The sequence below is a fragment of the Nicotiana attenuata genome, chromosome 1 (assembly GCF_001879085.1).
Source record: "Nicotiana attenuata strain UT chromosome 1, NIATTr2, whole genome shotgun sequence".
Taxonomy (NCBI): Eukaryota; Viridiplantae; Streptophyta; class Magnoliopsida; order Solanales; family Solanaceae; genus Nicotiana; species Nicotiana attenuata.
Window position 1 is genome coordinate 105744931 of NC_031989.1, and position 18897 is coordinate 105763827.

The 18897-nt window shown below is 38.2% G+C and overlaps 1 protein-coding gene across 1 annotated transcript; it reads right to left on the bottom strand.

Moving 5' to 3' along the window:
- On the bottom strand, positions 4697-8520 carry LOC109239333. Its single transcript, XM_019405885.1, has 4 exons — positions 8281-8520; positions 6297-6413; positions 5455-6126; positions 4697-5194 (listed from the first exon to the last, which is right to left on the bottom strand). The coding sequence occupies exons 1-4, from the start codon at positions 8518-8520 to the stop codon at positions 4697-4699; spliced, it is 1527 nt and encodes a 508-aa protein (XP_019261430.1).

The window sequence follows — 18897 nt, forward strand, 5'->3', positions numbered from 1 at the left end:
GATCGCAAAACAGCCCAAACAACATGTTACAAAAAGCCAGAAATTATTGAAGTATGCGGTGGCTTTGCGGTCCGCGTATCACTTATGCGATCGCAAAGCCTCCGCAATTTGTCATCTTCCTCAAGTCCCCTAGGGTTTCTTATGCGGCAACAATGCAGACCACAAATCGACTATGTGATCCGTAAAAGTCTCCGTCCTCAATGTTTTGGACACCACCCTCTACAATGGTGACCCTAATTTCACTATCCAGTACCCCAGGCCTAACTAATTATCAAAGAACTCCCCCATTACGAGCAGATACCCGAATAACGAAGAGGAAGAAATAACAAACACTAAGGAACCTAATAAAACAGGAAAACACACAACAAAATTAAACTAAATTTAATAGAGATGAAATCGGGAAGGGAGAAAAGACAAGAAATGGATGATTGAGAACACTTAGGAGATGAATTCAACAATTTGGGATCGTTGTTTACTCTTTCAATTTCAACTAACCATTTTCATTTCTCCTTTTTCTTTTTGTTTTGTTTTCTTTCTGATTTTTTTAGTTTAAAAGTGTTTGAATGCTGGTGGGTTTTGATGTGCGAAGGGGTAGGAATACTTACCTGTTGACTTTACGGTGGATAAGTCACCGCATAACACCTTATGCAACTGCATAAGTGTTATATGGTGGTTTCAACTCGAGTTGCTCACTGACACAATGTGGTGCACTTGTGGGATCGCATAACTGATATGCGGTATGCAAAGTGCACGTCCTCATCACATTTCTACCATCAATACTTGTTGAACCAACTGCCCAGGTCTGCGACCACTATGCTGTCCTCATAGTCAAAATGCAACCACATATGTGTAGCAGATTTCCCATGGTATCTTTTCTTCGCTTTCACTTGCAATTTTACCCATGTGTTATGATCTTTTGAATCACCTTCACTCTAACACACACATTAAATTGCTCAATAAAATCTATCTAACAAAAGTTAAAATTTAAAGGACAAAAAGTATGTCACCACACATGGGTTGCCTCCCATGAAGCTCTTGATTTAATGTCGGGCATGGACCATCTTTGAGAGCCAATTGTTCCACCAAGTGTTTTTCACCATCTGTGCCCAAGTAGTGCTTGCCTTGCTAGCCATTTACTTTGAAGGTGCGTAGCCCATCCTCCGATTCTAATTCTACAGCTCCAAAAGAGGATATATCTACCACCTTGAATGGACCGGACCAGTTCGATTTGAGCTTGCCAGGAAACAATTTGAGCCTTGAGTTGAAGAGCAAAACCAAGTCACCCGACTTGAACCCCCTTTTCAAGATTTTTTTGTCGTGGAAGAACTTCATCCGTTCTTTGTACATAGCTGCACTTTCATATGCATGGAAACGGAATTCCTCCATTTCATTGAGTTGTGTTAACCTCAAATCTGCAGCTTCAGCCCAGTCCAAGTTCAAACTTTTTAAAGCGCACATGGCTTTGTGCTCCAGTTCTACGAGTAGATGACAAACTTGCCGAAGACTAACCGATAAGGAGAATTGCCACTAGGGGTTTTGTACGTTGTGCGGTATACCCATAATGCGTCATCTAGTTTCCTTGACCAGTCGGTCCTGTTAGCATTACCAGTCTTTGCTAGAATATTCTTTATCTCCCGGTTGGAAACTTCAACTTGGCCACTTGATTAGGGATGATAAGGTGTGGCCACCTTATGCTTGACGCTATATTTCTCTAGTAGCCCCGAGAAAGCCTTGTTACAAAAGTGAGACCCACCATCACTAAGAATGGCTCTAGGAGTGCCAAACCGCGTGAATATATTTTTCTTTAAGAATGTGGTCACACTCCTTGCCTCATTGTTTGGTAAGGTAATTGCTTCAACCCATTTGGACACATAGTCCACCGCAACCAAGATATATTTCATACCACATGAGCTTACAAAGGGGCCATAAAATCAATTCCTACACATTAAAGATCTTGATCTCCATCACAAAGTGCATTGGCATTTCATGCCTCTTTGACATTGATCCTTCCCTTTGATATTAGTTGCAAGCCTTGACCATTTGATTGGCATCATGATAAATCGACGGCAAATAATAACCAAGTTCAAGCACATTTTCCATCGTTCAATTGCCTCCATGGTGACCCCCGATCGCTGAGTCGTGGCATGCCTTTATAATTGTCATAATTTCTTCTTCTGGAACACACCTTCTGATGATGTTATCAGCACATACCAGGAACAAGAATGGTTCTTCCCAATAGTATTGTGACAATATATCAAAATCTTCTTCTTCTGATAAGCTTCCAATTCATTCGGAATAAGGTCGCTAACCAAGTAGTTAGCAATATCGGCGTACCAAGGAGCAAAAGTTTTAGATAATGCCAATATGTGTTCGTCCGGGAAAGCATCGTTGATTTCAAGATCCTCCATTGGTCTCCCTGCCTCTTCAAGCCTAGATAAACGATCTATCACTTGTTTTTCCAACCCTTTTCGATCTTTGACTTCAAAGTCAAATTCTTACAATAACAGGACCCACCGAATTAACCTAGGCTTTGCATCCTTCTTTTCCATAAGATAGCGAAGAGCAGCATGGTCTATGTACACTATCACCTTGGATCCTAACAAATAAGACCGGAATTTCTCAAAGGCATAAACGATGGAAAGATGTTCTTACTCAGTCACTGTATAGTTCATTTTTGCGCCATTGAGTGTCTTGCTTGCATAATAGACCGGGTGGAGAACCTTGTGATGACGTTGGCCAAGCATTGCCCAAATAGCTACACCACTAGCATCACACATGAGTTCGAATGGAAGTGACCAATCGGGTGTGACAATAATAGGTGATGTGGTGAGATTTTGTTTCAATTCCTCAACGTCTTTGAGGCACTTCTCATCAATCACAAATTTTTCATATTTCTCGAGGAGTTTGCACATGGGATTTGAAATTTTGGATAAATCCTTGATGAAACGCCTATAGAATCTGGCATGCCCCCAGAAACTTCGGACACCTTTAACTGAAGTAGGTGGAGCAAGCTTGGAAATGATCTCGATCTTTGCCCGATCAACTTCTATGCCATGATTGGAAATTTTGTGGCCCAAAACAATGCCCTCATCCACCATGAAGTGGCATTATTCCAAATTTAGCACAAGGTTCGTTTCTTCACATCTCTTAAGCACTTGTCTAAGGTTGTCTAGAAAATGATCAAACGAATCGCCCACGACCGAGAAATCGTCCATGAATACCTTTAACAAATCCTCCACCATATCGGAGAATATTAACGTCATACACCTTTGGAAAGTGGCAGTAGCATTGTACAACCTAAATGGCATCCGGCTAAATGCAAACGTACTATATGGACAAGTGAATAATGTCATTTCCTAATCATCCAATGCAATGTTAATTTGATTGTAGCCGGATTATCCGTCCATGAAGCAATAGAATGACCTCCCCGCTAGCCAATCAAGCATTTAATTAATAAAAGGCATAGGGAAATGGTCCTTGCACGTAGCACTGTTTAGCTTCCGGTAATCCCTACACACCCTCCATTCGTTCACCGTTCTTGTTGGGATGAGCTTGTTTTTATCATTTTCAATCACTGTCATGCCTCCCTTTTTCGGCACACATTGCGCCGGGCTCACCCAAGAACTATCGGCAATAGGGTAGACTACCCCGGCATCCAACCACTTGATGATTTCTTTCTTTACCATTTCTTGCATGGAAGGGTTTAACCTTCGTTGATGCTCCACACATGGTTTACCCACATTCTCCAATTGGATCTTGTGTTCGCAAATTCCGGCAGGAATCCCCCAGATGTCCGCAATTGTCCATCCAATAGCTTGCCTATGCTCATTCAAGACATTCAACAGTGTCTCTACCTGCACATCATTCAACAAAGAAGAAACAATTACCGGTAGAGTGTCATTTGAGCCAAGAAATTTATACCTCAAGTGTGGTGGAAGTGGTTTGAGCTCTAGTTGTGGTGGCTCAATAATTGAAGGCTTTGCGGGAGGATTGGCTCTGTTCTCCAAGCCGAGAGAGAGATTCTTCGGAACATAAGTGTATGACCCAAGTCCTTCCAATGCATTGACTTATTCCATATACCCCTCCATATCTTCACCGTCCATGTTTACCAATATAGCCGCCAACGCCTCAGCGAGGCATTGTTATTCCATCTTTATTTTCACCGCATCCTCCACTTCATCAACAACATCTATCACCAAGATGCTTTCATATTCATGTGGTAGTTTCATACCCTTGCTTGCTTGGAATGTAACCTCTTCATCATTCACGCGGAATTTGATCTTATTTCATTCTGAAGCCATTAGTGCTCTTCCTGTGGCAAGGAATGGTCTCCCCAAGATAATAAAGATCTCTTTGACAATTGCACAATCAAGGATTAAGAAATCAGCGGGTAAATGAAACTTCCCCACATTCACAAGCACATCATCGACAATTCCCACCGTCTCTTTATGGAACGACCAGCCATTTCAAATCTCATACTTGTGGGCCTTGGAATACCCAACCCTACTTTCTTGTAAATGGACAGAGGCATTAAGTTGATGCTAGCCCCATTATCACAAAGGGCTCTTGCAAAATCACGTGCCCCAATAGTACATGGAATGGTGAAAGCTCCCGGGTCTTCTTTCTTTTGAACGGTGGTTGTTGCAATGATTGAACTAACCCGGTGAGTCACACTCACCACTTCATTCTTGGTAGTTCACTTCTTGGTAATCAAGTCTTCCAAATTTTTAGCAAAACCCGGCATCTCTTGAAATGCTTCCACAAATGGAATATTCACTGATAACTGCTTGAGAATGTCATAGAAATTTTCAAGTTTTCTATCATCAACCTTCCTAGCATGTCTCTGAGTTAATGGAGAAGGAGGTCTAGGAATAGGTGGTAGAGTTTTTGGTGTCGCTTTTACCTTTTCCTTTACCTCTTCCCGATTTACTTCTTGCACTTTCAACTCTTCGAGAACCCTTTTTGATTCAACAACAATTGGCTCTTCAACTTGTGCCTCAACCTCTTGTTCGGACTCTTCCACTTCAACAACTTGTTCGTTCTCTCGTTGAATTAACTTCCCACCCCGAGTAGTAATTTCCATGCAATGAGAAGTTGGACCACTCCCACTACCCTTTGGGTTCGCAATTGTGTCACTTGGAAGTCTCCCTTTTTGCTTCAGATTTTGTTCCCTAGAAAGATCTCTCATTTGCATCTCTAATTTTTAAATGGATGCTTTAAGAGAACCCACAAGCTCGGTCATATTCCTCATAGAAGTGTCGGACCTCTCTTGATTTTGCAATACTCGTTCAAGCATGCTTTCCAACTTGGTATCACTTGAGGAACCTTGATTTGAATATTGACCCTTTGGTGGAACATAAGGGTTATATCTCCAATTTGAGAAGTTGTTGTTGTTGTTGTTATTCCAATTTTCTTGATTTGAGCTACCTTGGTCATTTCGCCACTGTTGGTTGCCTTGCCCTTGCGGGTTAGGCATCCATTGATTTTGTTGTCCTTGACCTTGGTATTGTTGCCTTTGATATCCTCCTTGAGAGTTTTTGACATAGTTTGCTTCCTCAAAGATTTCATTTGAATTGGTTGCATATCCTCCACCACATTTACCTTCTTTGTTTGGCTCTCAATGAACATCTTTGTCAACACATTGACATTGGTGGCAAGCCCTGCGATTACTTGATCTCTCTCTTGATTTTCCTTAATCATGTTGGTCATGGAGGGAGAACCATATGCAATTCCACCAGTGGTGTCCTCTGAGTTCCAAGCTTGATTATGTTGTGCCATTTTGTCAAGGATTTGTGTGATCCTTGCGAATGTCTTGTCCATAAAAGATCCATCAGCTGCATTCTTGGCTATAGATTGGTTCATAGCATCTAAACCCATGTAGAATTTCTCCAATAATATAGAATCCGGAAAACCATGATTGGACGACCTCGCCAAGTATAACTTGAATCGATCACACGCCTCATCTAAATGTTCTCCCGGTAGTTTCTTGTAAAAGAAGATATTATCCCAAAGCTCAGATTTCTTGCTTTGGGGGAACCATTTAGCTAGGAATGCTCGGAGATGTTCACGCCAAGAATGAATGGGATTTTGTGGCATATTTTGAAGCCATTTCCTTGCGTCCCCCAGCTAATGAGAACTTGAACACCCTCAACATTAGGGCATCGTCTGAGACGTTGTACTACTTATACATCGCGCACACACCAAAGAAGTTTCTATGATTTTGTGTTGGATCATCATCATGTGGAATTCCTAAAAAAACCCTCCGCTTTGAGCATTAGGATTAAACTATGTTCCACCTTGAAAGTTGCAGCACCAACAACCAGAGGTACAATAGCATTTGTATCCTCAATGTACTCATCTATATCCGCAAAAGGATTTTCCTCCATTTCTTCCTCATATTTAACCATAGTTTCCTATCAACACCAAGAAAAACTAGCAGAGTGTGATGGAATAGAATAAGACGTAAAGTAAAGCACACATTAATTAGTAATTTGAAAACCGTATTCCTCGGCAATGGCGCCAAAATTTAATATGCTCAAATTACACAATAATTAAATAGTGTAAGGCGGTCAAAGTCAAATATAGTAACCCAACACGATTGGGGTCGAATCCCACGGGGAATAGACGTGAAAAGGTTACTTAAGTAGTGTACTACTTGACTTGGGTCATAATTCTATTTCGTAAATTGTAACAAGAGAATGATATGATTGTGAATTGAAGAGATAACTAATTCTAACTTTGATAATGTAAATAATTTGATTAGGGAAACCAAGGTTGTGTCACCTTCAATGAAATGTAATGTTATCGGTGTTAATATGATATATTTCTAATGGAAGGTCCCTTAGATATGCAAATGAATTCTAAATGACTACCCAATATTTTCCAATAGTTGGGTAGTATTTCCTCTTTATGATTTTTCCAAATATAAAAGAGTTGCAGTTAAGAGTAATCAATTTATGCCAAATAAAACCCACTTATTCAAAGCGATTCTACTAAACAAGGTTTAGAGCCTTGAGTCTTTGATATTTACTTCTACCAAACTCTAACTCACTTTTCCAAGCAAAGAAAGAGTTTAGCGGCACTTGTTAATGTCTGCAACCACCAACAATAAATGAAGAATGAGAAATAAATATATATCAACCAACCATTATATATATATTCAATGTTAAACACTCATTAACATAACACCCATTTAGGGTCCACAACCTTAGTATTAAAAGCTAGCTACTCATGCTAAAATACAAAAAGATGAGAATATTAAATTCCATAAAGCTTACAAAGTGCAAGATTCTTCACTCCTAAAGCTCCAAAAGAGAGGAATTTACAAAGGTTGGAATGTAGCTCAAAAACTAGACAAGATTCTCCCAAAAAACCCCAATAAATCTATTTATAGTGGGCAAAATCTCGAGACCAAATTCGGACCCAGGTTAATTATGCAACTGATTATCTGTCGCACAACAGAAATGCGGTCCGCATTCTCGTCAAATCCATCGCATGTAGGTTATACGGTCCACATTTTCGATTTGCGATCGCATTTGCCACCGCATTTCAGACATCAGCCACTGCTACAGAGGGTTTGCGATCCATTATGTGGCCCGCAAACCTGTTATGCGGTCGCATAATGGAGCGCATTTCTTGTGTTTGAATTTGGCTAACCGGACTGTTGGACTTTGCGGTCCTTCTGAGCATTATGCGGTCCGCATGCTAGATTTGTGATCGCATTTTGCCTTTTTCATGTCCTTCTGCGGCTTTTTTTCATTTCATTTTCATGTTCTTGGGTCCTTAAGCCTCATATACTGCAAAACATTAAAATTACATAAGTATAACAGAAAATTTCATTTAAAACGAGCTAAAATCTAAGCAATTGGTATAATATGTGCCGAAATTCTCCGGCACATCAGGCCTTCTGAACTTCTTTGGAATAGATTTTGGGGCCGCTTCCTGCGGGAACGGCTTTTGCACGAACTTCTTCGACTCTACGCCTTTTAGGATCGGGGGTGCGCTTGGAATTCGGTTGATCCTGAAGTTATAGGTCTCGACCTTCTTGTCATTGGCTTCTATCTTCTTCTCGCCCGACTTGATCCTCTTTGTGAGGTCCTCGAGCATCTTTACGATGGAGAGGTCGACTGTCGACCCGTTGTTGCTTGATATCTTTGGTACCTTCTCGGCCGGGGGATCCATTCTCGGTGCTACCGTGCTGGGAGTTTTCCAGTGACTTTGCAGCTGAGCAATCGCAAGTCTTTATGCCTGTAACATTTCAAAAATAACATGAAGGCTAACATGTCGTTCTTCCCTAGTCGGGGTTTTCTGGACTTCTTTTTTGTCTCGTTGATGCACTCTCTTATTGGTGTGGGAGCTTATATCGACGTGTTGGGCATCGCGTGAGTCCGTGTCCACAGGAATCGGTTCTGGTGCATTCCCATAGTTTCGTGGTGGTACACCAACACCTGGAATATCCACACCGTTCTCTCTGTGGTCCTCAAGATTGTTTTTTTCAGCTCTATTTACTGAGTTAGACATTTTGACCTGAAATCGAAGATCTTGGACATGAAAAAGCGTGAAAGATAACTTGCGTTATGTAGCAAAACCAACAAGAAAATAATCACTATATTTTTAACCCCATAGTGGGTGCCAAACTGTTTACCGTAAAAATGGTAATAATAATTGAATTTGATTATGAGGTTCTAAAAATACGTGATCTATTTTTATGCTAGTTGTTCGGCAGTTGAAGCTACGTGAAAGACTTAGAAACGAGGTAAGAGTTTGAGAACAAGGTAATAACCAAACCGAACGATTAATAATGGGGCCTCGAGCTTGCATATTCGGGGGCTTCGGGGTCGAGTCTGATGCTCGGCTGGGAGCTGTTGAGGGTGATCGTTGAACGAATAATAGTTATAATAAATCAATAACGGATCTTTGTGGCCAATAATAAGCAATAAATGAACAACAATAAATGGAAAACAATGAATATAATCAATAAATGAAATAATGAGATCAAGAGAATATGTTAGAGAGTAGAGTGAATGTTCGTGTGTTTCTTAGTATTCAGCAATAGATGTTTACAAAATGGCAGGGATCCCCTTTATATATTAGGGGAAATCCCAACATAGTACAAATACATTTATTACAAAGTTATGTAGATGATAAAACTTGTTGATGCCATGATGCGGGCTTAGACTAGCTTGACAGACTTTGTCGGCTCTAGATTCATGACTTGGGAACTCCCCACTTTCTCAACGTAACCGTCGATCCGTACTGCTCCGAGGTTGAGCATGGATAAAATTTGAGGGATGAAACTCGACCGTGGTTTTAAGCCTTCCAGATGTCGTAACGATGGAAAATTTGACCCTCCGCTTTTACCGTATACACCCAGTCATATCAACAACAATATTGAGGTACTATAATTCCATGGCTTGATCCAAAGCGAAACTCAAATTCTCAAAATTAGCAAACCATTCTAATAAATTCTATTTACCTCAAAAAATGTAAGTAACAATTAAAGATAATTTGTTGCTTTGAAGATATGTGATTTATTCCAATACTAGTGGATATATAAGTAATATTAAGTTTAAGAAAGATGAAGTAATGAACCAAACCAGTGCTGTTAGAGTAATAAGGACCTCGAGCTAGATTATCTCAGGGGCCTCGAGGTGAGCTAAGAGCAATAAAGTATGAACAATAAAGTAGAAGAACAACTATTGAGCACGGTAAACAAAAAAAGATAAGTAGAATGTTCTATTTCAGTCAATAAGATCGGATCATTTTTACAAAGGTTGGGGTCCCCTTTATAAAGACGGGGAAAACCCTAACATGGTATGTCGCGCCCCCTTTTTTTTCCTCGCGAAGTCCGGGTTTCGATAGTTTTTGGGACAAGTCCTTTCCTTTTGGGAATTGGGTATGAGATTTGAAGAGTCGCCACTTAACGGATTAAGGTGCGTTAGGGAACCTAGAGCCAATAACTCATGAACTAGTTTACATTACCAGATATTGGGTAAGGACTCGAAACTACGTTGAGGGGAAGGTGTTAGGCACCCCTCGAGGTCCACAACAATGGGTCCCGGCCAAACTCAATTTAAGTGAATTAATCTTATAAGCAACATAAACAAATAAATATTACTCTTAAAACAAGGAGTAAAGGGGGTCCTACGTTTTTAGCCTATAGGATCACTTCTGTGGAATACTTGATAATCGTCCCCAAATTGGGGTGTTACACATAGCATTAGCGCACAGGTCATCATTTCCTTTACTACCAAATTACCCTCCCTTTTTCAATTATTACGTAAGCGTTCTAATAACATCCAGTACGTACCTTATGCGTGCACTACCTGTCCCTTACATGTGGCCCTGGAGGTGTTTAGAGCCTCTATTTAAGGCGGTTCTAGACTCACCTATGTTGTTTAAAAGGAGAAAAATAAGCGAAAAGCAAAAGTCAGGTAGGATTGTCACATAAGAAGCAATCAAGGGGGCTCATATTAACCTCCATAAATAGGCAAACAAATGCACGTTGTTCAAACAAACAATTTTAAATTATTTTAGGATCCTATAGGCAAGATATCTAAATGAGCACAAACAGAATATACAACAGTTTATTAAAGCGAGCAGACGAGTACCTATCAGTTTGCGTACTAACTTTGTTAATATTCTGAATCCGGGCAGGAGTCAAACAAGCAATCACAGTTTTTAGACCTAGAATTTAATTAACCTACAAGCTTGCCTAAGTGATAGTCTGGCAGAATCCTATAGACATGGTATCTAAGCTGTATACAAGTTACTGATTTTAGTAGGCCGATTTTATCTTAAATCCTATAGGCATGCTTTCTAAATGCAGAAATTGATTCCTTTATTTTCTATAGGCATGATTTCTAAATGCAGAAATGGATTTTTAACACTTACTTCTTATACGCATGATGTCTAAGCCTCAAGACTAATTCTATATTTTTTTCCTATAGGCCTGATATTTAAATTGCAGAGAATTAATTTTGAAACCTTATAGGCAGGATTTCTAAGTGCATAAACATATTTTGAAATCCTAAAGGCATGGTATCTACAATTGTAAACCTATAGGCATGATTTCTATGTCCTATTGCCATGGTATCTACAATTGTAAACCTATAGGCATGATTTCTACTAATCACATGCGTAGGCATAATTTTTTACGCACATTGCTAGAAAAATTGTTATTCAAACATACAAGATCCTATAGACATGGTTACTAATGCATAAAATGTGCATGGGTCCTATGGACATGATTTCTAATGCAAATAATCTATGAACATAATTTCTAGCATACGAGTGAAGTACAGAACAAAACAATTAGAAAGTCGTATAAACATTGTCTCTAAACAAGTATAATGCTGACATAATCATCAATAATTCTATAGGCAGGCCTTTTACCCGAGTTTGAAGCAATTATATTGGATACCCCCCCCCCCCCATCTTTTACTAATAACCCCATATCAGTTTTTACAATGATTATTATATTATTACAAACCATTATGAACAAATTACACATTGAAAGAGAAATCATTATACTATAGAGAGCCTTGGCAAGCCCAACGTCAACCTAGAAGCCAGGCTTTCAAGCAAGTCTGATGTCTACAGGTAGTCCATAATACACAAGAAGGGCTTGTGGTGTGTCAATGTTCCTAAGGGCATCAAGGACCCCGGGCAATGCTCACACCAGAACCTTTTCAAAGAAACAATTTTTGCAAAGAGTTTCGAAGGACAGCCCTAGTGTGTCAAAGTTCAGAAGAGTCTCATGGACCCTAAGCAGTGCTCACACTGGGGGTGGCCGGACCCTAGGTAACTAAGAGTAAGAGTTGCAAAACAGTATTCAAGGGTAGGGGATAGTTTTGTGAAAATGGTTTAATTTCATAAGAGAATAGAAATAAGTTGCAAACAGAACAACATCATATTTCAGCATATTGATTCAGGTATAGTTACCAGTAGTTAAACTAAAACAGGAACACTGGAATCACAGACAGAACAGAGTCACAAACAAGGTTTCACATTGCTGGAGTTGACTTACTCTATTAACTATTACTAAGTGGAATCATATAGACATGTATTTTACAGATAGAAACATGCTGAAGTCAAATGGCTAATCAGGCAGCCATACAGAAAAGATAGTAATAATCTAAAGCATATTACTCTTGAAAGAAGTACACAAAAACCATGAATTGATCAGGAACATGCTAAGGGAGATTATCAGCATATAAAACAGAACAGGAATTTGGGCATGCTAGTTGAGAAATAGGTAAATAACTGTCGTGGATCAAACAGGAACATGGTCAAGTGTACTAACTAGGAAATAGGTAATGCTGGTTGAGAGAGAACAATAAAAAGGAACATAGAGCAAACAGAAGCATGTTGAAAAACAAAATAAACTGACTACATAGCATATAGAGGAGAGCATGATAATAGAAATTGAGGCATAGCAGTTAAGGAGATAGCAAACATGAAGGTGAAGATGAACAAAATCCAAGAGCCTAGCCTTGGCTTTCAGTCGGCTAGACAGTGCAGCAATTCAAAGAGACTTAAGTTGTGTAAGTGTGTAAGCAAGAGTTGTGTGTATTGTTGATACCCAATTTTTCCTATAATATTTTTCAAAATGCTTATATACCCCAAAAACTACGCGGTATCATCAATTAATATTTTCCATAATTTCTGCATTTAAAGGGTTCTAATTAATTTATTGCAGTATATTTATTTATATAAACAATTAATAATTGCATCAAAAATAGTTTTATAATAATTTTTTGGCTTAATTTTATCATTTACATTTGTACTAAATTTTAATTATTTCACAAATATCCATATTTGCATTTTTGGGGTTATAATTGCAATAACTTTACAATTATAGCCCATGCATGCATTATTACATTATTCTACCAGAAAATAGTATTTTTTAAATACTAAGTAATTCTTTTGAAATATTTCTAGGCATGAAAATCATTTTTTATAATCTGTTAATTATTTAAAAATTGTTTTTATTAATTAAATGTGTATTTAACAAATAGCCCTTTTTATTTTCGGACATAGCCTAATTACACAGCCCAAATTCGGTCCCAGTTCAATTAAAACCAGCCAAATCCATCCCAGCGCAAACCAATTAAATTCAACCTGCCCCAACCCCGCCATCAATCGTGACAGTTGATCTCTAAGATCAACGGTCCGTATCATTCGTTTCCTTTTTTAATTTCCAAATACCCCTAACCCTAGTTCATTTTACACAAAACAGCCGCCCTAAATTCCGTGACCTCTCCGTCTCTCTCTGAGACCCAACCATAACCCTAGCCGCCGCCACCCAAAACTAGCCCTAATATCTTCGATTCCTACCTGTTTCATGGATTTCCATGGTTGTTTGAGACTTCTACTAGTCTCCTACTTCTCCTGGTTGCCCGATTTTGTTATTTCATGGAAAGATCTAGAAGAGATCTAGCCAGATTTTGTTCGAGACTCTTCGAGGGTCCGCATATGGTTTGTGAGTGTTACTATCTCGATGTTTGTGGTTCAAATCTCTGGTTCAAGGCCAGATTCACTTTACCCCTTTCCTTTTTCTTCAAAAACATAATTTTGGACATGAATCCATCCAGATCTTTGTAGATCTGAAGCGATTCTAAGTCCATCAATATGACATAAACTTTTGCATTAGTAAACTTCTGATTCACTGTGGCTACTATTGTATTAGTAAACTTCTGGTCTACCGTGATACATGATGTAGTACAAATCGAAGAATAAGGCGGGTAACTTCTCATATACATATTATTTTACCCCCTATGATTGTGGAAACATGAAGATTTTCAATCTTCTAATCATTTATAGTCTCAATATGATAGCCATTTATTTTAGTAAACTTCGGGTTTACTACAACATATGTTTTGACCATAATCATATAATATGATTGACATATTTGTAAATTAGCTCTTCGAGAGCCTTCATTTATTATCCACAATCTAATATTTATCGGACACTACTGGTGTCATGTGTCTTCTAGGCAAACAGTTAGCTCTTCAAGAGTTGTTGATACATTTTGTACTATCAAATATTGCTCAGACACTCCTGGTATCATAAGAGAAAATCACAATCAAATAAACAATTGTTTAAGCATAAGAAAACTCGTCTTCATAATATTTTCCTACTTCAGGAGGCAATTTCAATTGTATTACTTCTTCAGGAGAAAATTTAAAATACGAAATATTGAGTATATATTCTCTCAATTATATTGCCTCTTCTGGAGGTGAATTGTAATATATTTACATCAAGAGCGCGTTCATATTTACCAGATTTATTAATATTGTCACATTCACTTCAGGGAGTGGATTATTATTATCAAAAGTTCTCATCCTTCAGGAAAATCGAACATAATTATCTGAATGCGCATTAAACACATCAAATTGTGATGCCTCGACCTCTTTTAAAGTATTTACTACTTCAGGAGCAAATTGAGGCGTGCATTAAATATAGAGAATATTTATGTAGCTTATTTTCAATTGTAACCATAGAAAGCCTAAATTATCACTTCTGGTGATCATAGGCATATACCACTTCTGGTGGTTAAAAAATATAATTACAATGAGATATACGAAATATAACCACTTCTGGTGGTTGTATATTTCTTGCAAACTCTGCTAGAGTTTATGTTGATCTAATAATGTTATCCATATTCTTCAAAATAACATAAATAAGATATATTATGGTAAACATCATTATCAAATCATAATTTTTCTTTATGTACAACAATTACATAACAATACTATCTATTACAAACAACAAAAATTAAAATATTTACATTTCTACAGATTCACCACCGATCACATGACATGTTTCTCCATCTGGGAGTGCAAGGTAATCAGCTACATCCAAATGCATGAAGTCTAAATTATCTTCAGAAAAAAAATTTGCTTCAGCATTTTTCTCAGTCTCCTTTAGGGAGGCTTGATAAAGCTCAACCAGGTGCTTTGGCGTACGACAAGTACGTGTCCAGTGCCCTTTTCCTCCACATCCATAGCATGCATTTTCTGCATTTGGTGCTTGCACCGCTTCATGCTTTTGTTCCTCCCTTTTCCACTGCTAGTGGTGAGGATGGTTCTTTGGTGCATTATTATTATCATGAATAAAGTTTCTTCCCCGACCACGGTCATGACCACGACTGGGGCCACGACCTCTTCCGCTCTTAGCTTGGTGGAAGTTCGTCTCATTCACTTCAGGGAATGGACAAGAACCAGTAGGTCGACTTTCATGGTTTTTGATTAATAGCTCATTATGTTGCTCGGCTACAAGAAGATGTGAGATAAGTTCAGAATACTTTTTCAATCCCATCTCTCGATATTGCTGCTACGGGAGCATATTCGAGGCATAAAATGTGGTGAAAGTTTTCTCCAACATATCATGATCAGTAATATTATCACCGCATAATTTCAATTGGGAAATAATTCTGAACATAGCAGAATCATACTCATTGATAGATCTAAAATCTTGTAGCCTTAGATATGTCCAATCATAACGTGCCTGTGGAAGAACGACCATCTTCAGGAGGTCATATCTATCTTTCAAATTATTCCACAGTATGACTGGATCTTAAACAGTAAAATATTCCATTTTTCAGGCCCTCATCAAGGTGATGGCGTAGGAATATCATTGCTTTGGCACGGTCTTGGTTTGACGTCTGTTTTTATCCTTGATGGTTGTGAGCACGTGATTTTTGCCCTATATGAATTACTCCCAGAAATTCAAAACAAAATAATTTTTTTCAATGTTTGCAATTTTGTGGATTTTTGTGACATTTTCTGTTAATTGTTTGCATTTTTGTTTGTGTATTTTAATTAGCGAAAGATACAAAAAAAATGTGTTGCGTAGGCATATAGGAGTTATTTTTGCATTTTAAGAATTATTAAGTAATTGATTTAGTTATGTTACACCTTTTGATTTTGAGTAGTTTTTCTTTGCTTTATTAATTGTGACAATTAGTTAAATTTAATTAGTATTTTTGTTTAATTAGAGGGAAAAAAGAATTAAAAAAATAATAATTGAGTCTTTTATTAAAATACACAAAATTGGGCTGGCCCAAGCCAAAAGCCCTTCCCAGACCCGTCTCAACCCAAGCCCAAATGCACAACACCCGGTCCGAACCCCTTTCCCCATATAACGACACCGTTTAGCCATTTTTAATCAGGACCGTCAAGGTTAAACCAATCCAATGGTCCTGAAGCCCACATGGACTAATATAAATTTGTCCAAACAACCCTCATCCCCCTCAGACCCCCCCTCCCCCCTACCCGCTCATCTCTAAGACCCTCACTAGAAACCCTTAATGTGGCCGTCTGCCACCGGCCGGAAATCGCCCCCGCCAGCGGCGATTGGCCAATCGCCACCAAAAATACACCACAACATCTCCTTTACCTCCCCTTTCCAAATCCAAACCCCTTTCCCCTCAAATCCCACTCGAATTGTTCAAATAACCAAAACCGTAGCGCCGCCTCCGCCGTGTCCGGCGGCGCCGCCTCAAAATCCCACCAAGATTACACCCAGACTCGCCTTAACCCCCACTTCCCAAATCCCAAACCAAATTCCTTCAAACCTGGCTTAAATCCTTCAAATCCCAAATCTAGGGTTTAGGTCAAAGTCTGAGTCGAAGTTCGAGTGTTTATCGGTGTTCAACTGGTTCCAAAAATGATGTTATGTGCTTGTTCTTGGCAAAGAACAAGCATATAACATTATTTAGGGATCAGATTCGAAGTCAGTTAAGTAGAGGCCCAAATCAGTAAGCTTTCGTGATTTTTCTTCCTTTCTGTATTTGTCTTTCTTCTGCATAGTGAATTTTTCTTTTAATTTTAGTTGGCTTCCCCTTCATATTTAATTGATCTAAGGTCTTGAGTTTTGCTTGCCAATCTTCTTAGAGTCTTTAATTGCTCTTTCTCCTTTTCGTATTATTTTTATGATTCTGTTGTGTTTATTGTTATTTGAGTCTTAATTTTCTTTTTGACTGGTATAGATAGCATGATTTTGTATTAATTTTGTTCTTAATTTTTGGTCTAGTTCATAGTAGTAGCCTGTAATTGTTAATTAGAGCAAATTCAAGTTCTAACTAGGTTTGGGTGGATTTTGGTAGATTAATTTTAGGGGTTTTGATTATTAGACCATGTTTGGTTATAGCTGAACATTTCAAGCTCCTTGTGTAATTAACCATGGTCATTCTCTGACCAAGTTAAAAGGGGGCTGGGGTTAGTTAACCTAGGTTGGTAATTTTAGAACTAATGCAGGAGTAGTATAGGTAGTTCAATTAGGGAATCCCTGCAATAACTGAAATAGAATCCCCTAGAACCTTCTAGATTGGGGTTCTAATTAAACTTTCAGAAACTTAGTATAATAACTTGGAAAATAAGTCAGTCCTTGAGGGACTTTTAAGCTAAAAATGAAACTAAAAGAGGGATCCAGGGTCCAAAAGAAAATCTGAAAATTGCCCTAGATTTTGTCTATAAAAGGGCAGTACCCTTTCCTTGCAAAGCAAGTTGGAGAGTTCTAGAAAATCTGGAAAAAAATTCAAAAATTCAAAAAGTTTAGAGATCCAGATATCTGAAATTCAAAAATTCAATTCCAAAAACCAAAAAAATCTAAAAATTTGAAAGTTTGAGAGGTAATACTGAAGATCAACAAAAGTTCTGCAGAATCTGAGAGTTTTTGAACAATTAGAGTTTAGATCCTAGATTTCCAGGCATTGAAAGTTCTGAAATTTTAGTAGTAGAGGATTTAGAGGTCCCTGGGTTATTTCAAGTTCAAATTGGGCCATTCAAGCTTGATCTGAGTGTTTGCTGCTGCTGTTTGTTCGAAACCATTTCCTGGCTGCTTGATACCATTTCATGGGCTAAATATTGATCTCAAGCTGTTGTTGATTGCTGTTTGTTGTTTCTTCCTAGCTGATCCTCAATTTTCTCTTGTTTTGCTCAAATTCCAGGTATTCACCTAACTAGTAAATGGCACGAGTTTGTGGAATGTGTGAATGAAGAAATGATTTTAATCACGAGCTGTCCGTAGCTGTCTTATCCAATTCTGTTATTTTTTATTTTGTTCAAGCTATTAAATCTGGTAGTATAGAACTGTTTTAGTCATATTCTAGGGATGTGTTTGTCCTTAAACTTGTTTGAAACCGATAAGATTAAGTAGCATATTGGGACATTTGAAGGACTGTATAATTGGACTCTTTCGTTAGAGATTTTCAGTTAGATTCATATGGATTTGGTGATTGAACATTTCATTAGTTATTTCTAGTTCCAGTCCCTAAGCAAGTGTTGCAATATATATTGAATGAAGTTAAATGTTGTGTTAGGGATTGAAACCAAAATGAATGATTTAGTTCAACAGTTCGCATATGGTCAGAATGTGAGTGTGAAATTTTCCAGTAAAATTTCAGTTTAAATTCAGTAGTGATTCAGTCCATTTAGCAGTTGTTCATTTGTTACAGAATTGTTAAGCCTGGTTGTGATTTATGAAATTTTCCAGTAAAACTTGAATTTAAATTTAGCAGTGATTAAGTTCATTAGCAGTTGTTTATTCGTTACAGAAATTGTTAAGCCCAGCTGTGATTTAAACGAATATTTTTCGGATCCAAATTAGAATTAGCATTGGATTTGGGGTTCATCTATGAGCCCAAGCCGTTTGTTTAAATGAGATTTGGGTCCAGTTGAATAATAACCAGCCCAAGCACCACCCACCTTGTGACTAATATACTTCTCCTAATTGTGGACCGTTCAGGACTTCTCTAAATTGGGCTTGTATTGAGGCCCAATGCTTGACAGCTTTTCATAACCTGACCGAACAGATCTTCTTTCTTTTTGGGCTGGCTTCGAAGCCCAACATGCTGAAAATCCTATTTCATTATTGAAGCCATGGATTAAATTT

What these genes read in the sequence shown, in the direction of transcription:
- LOC109239333 (XM_019405885.1), bottom strand. Translation starts at nt 8,520, where the DNA reads ATGTCTAACTCAGTAAATAGAGCTGAAAAAAACAATCTTGAGGACCAC. An exon ending in TTGGTGCTGCAACTTTCAAG is followed by an intron (nt 6,127 to 6,296) that starts GTGGAACATAGT and finishes AGTTCTCATTAG; the next exon opens with CTGGGGGACGCAAGGAAATG. An exon ending in GCCTAACCCGCAAGGGCAAG is followed by an intron (nt 5,195 to 5,454) that starts GCAACCAACAGT and finishes TAAAAATTAGAG; the next exon opens with ATGCAAATGAGAGATCTTTC.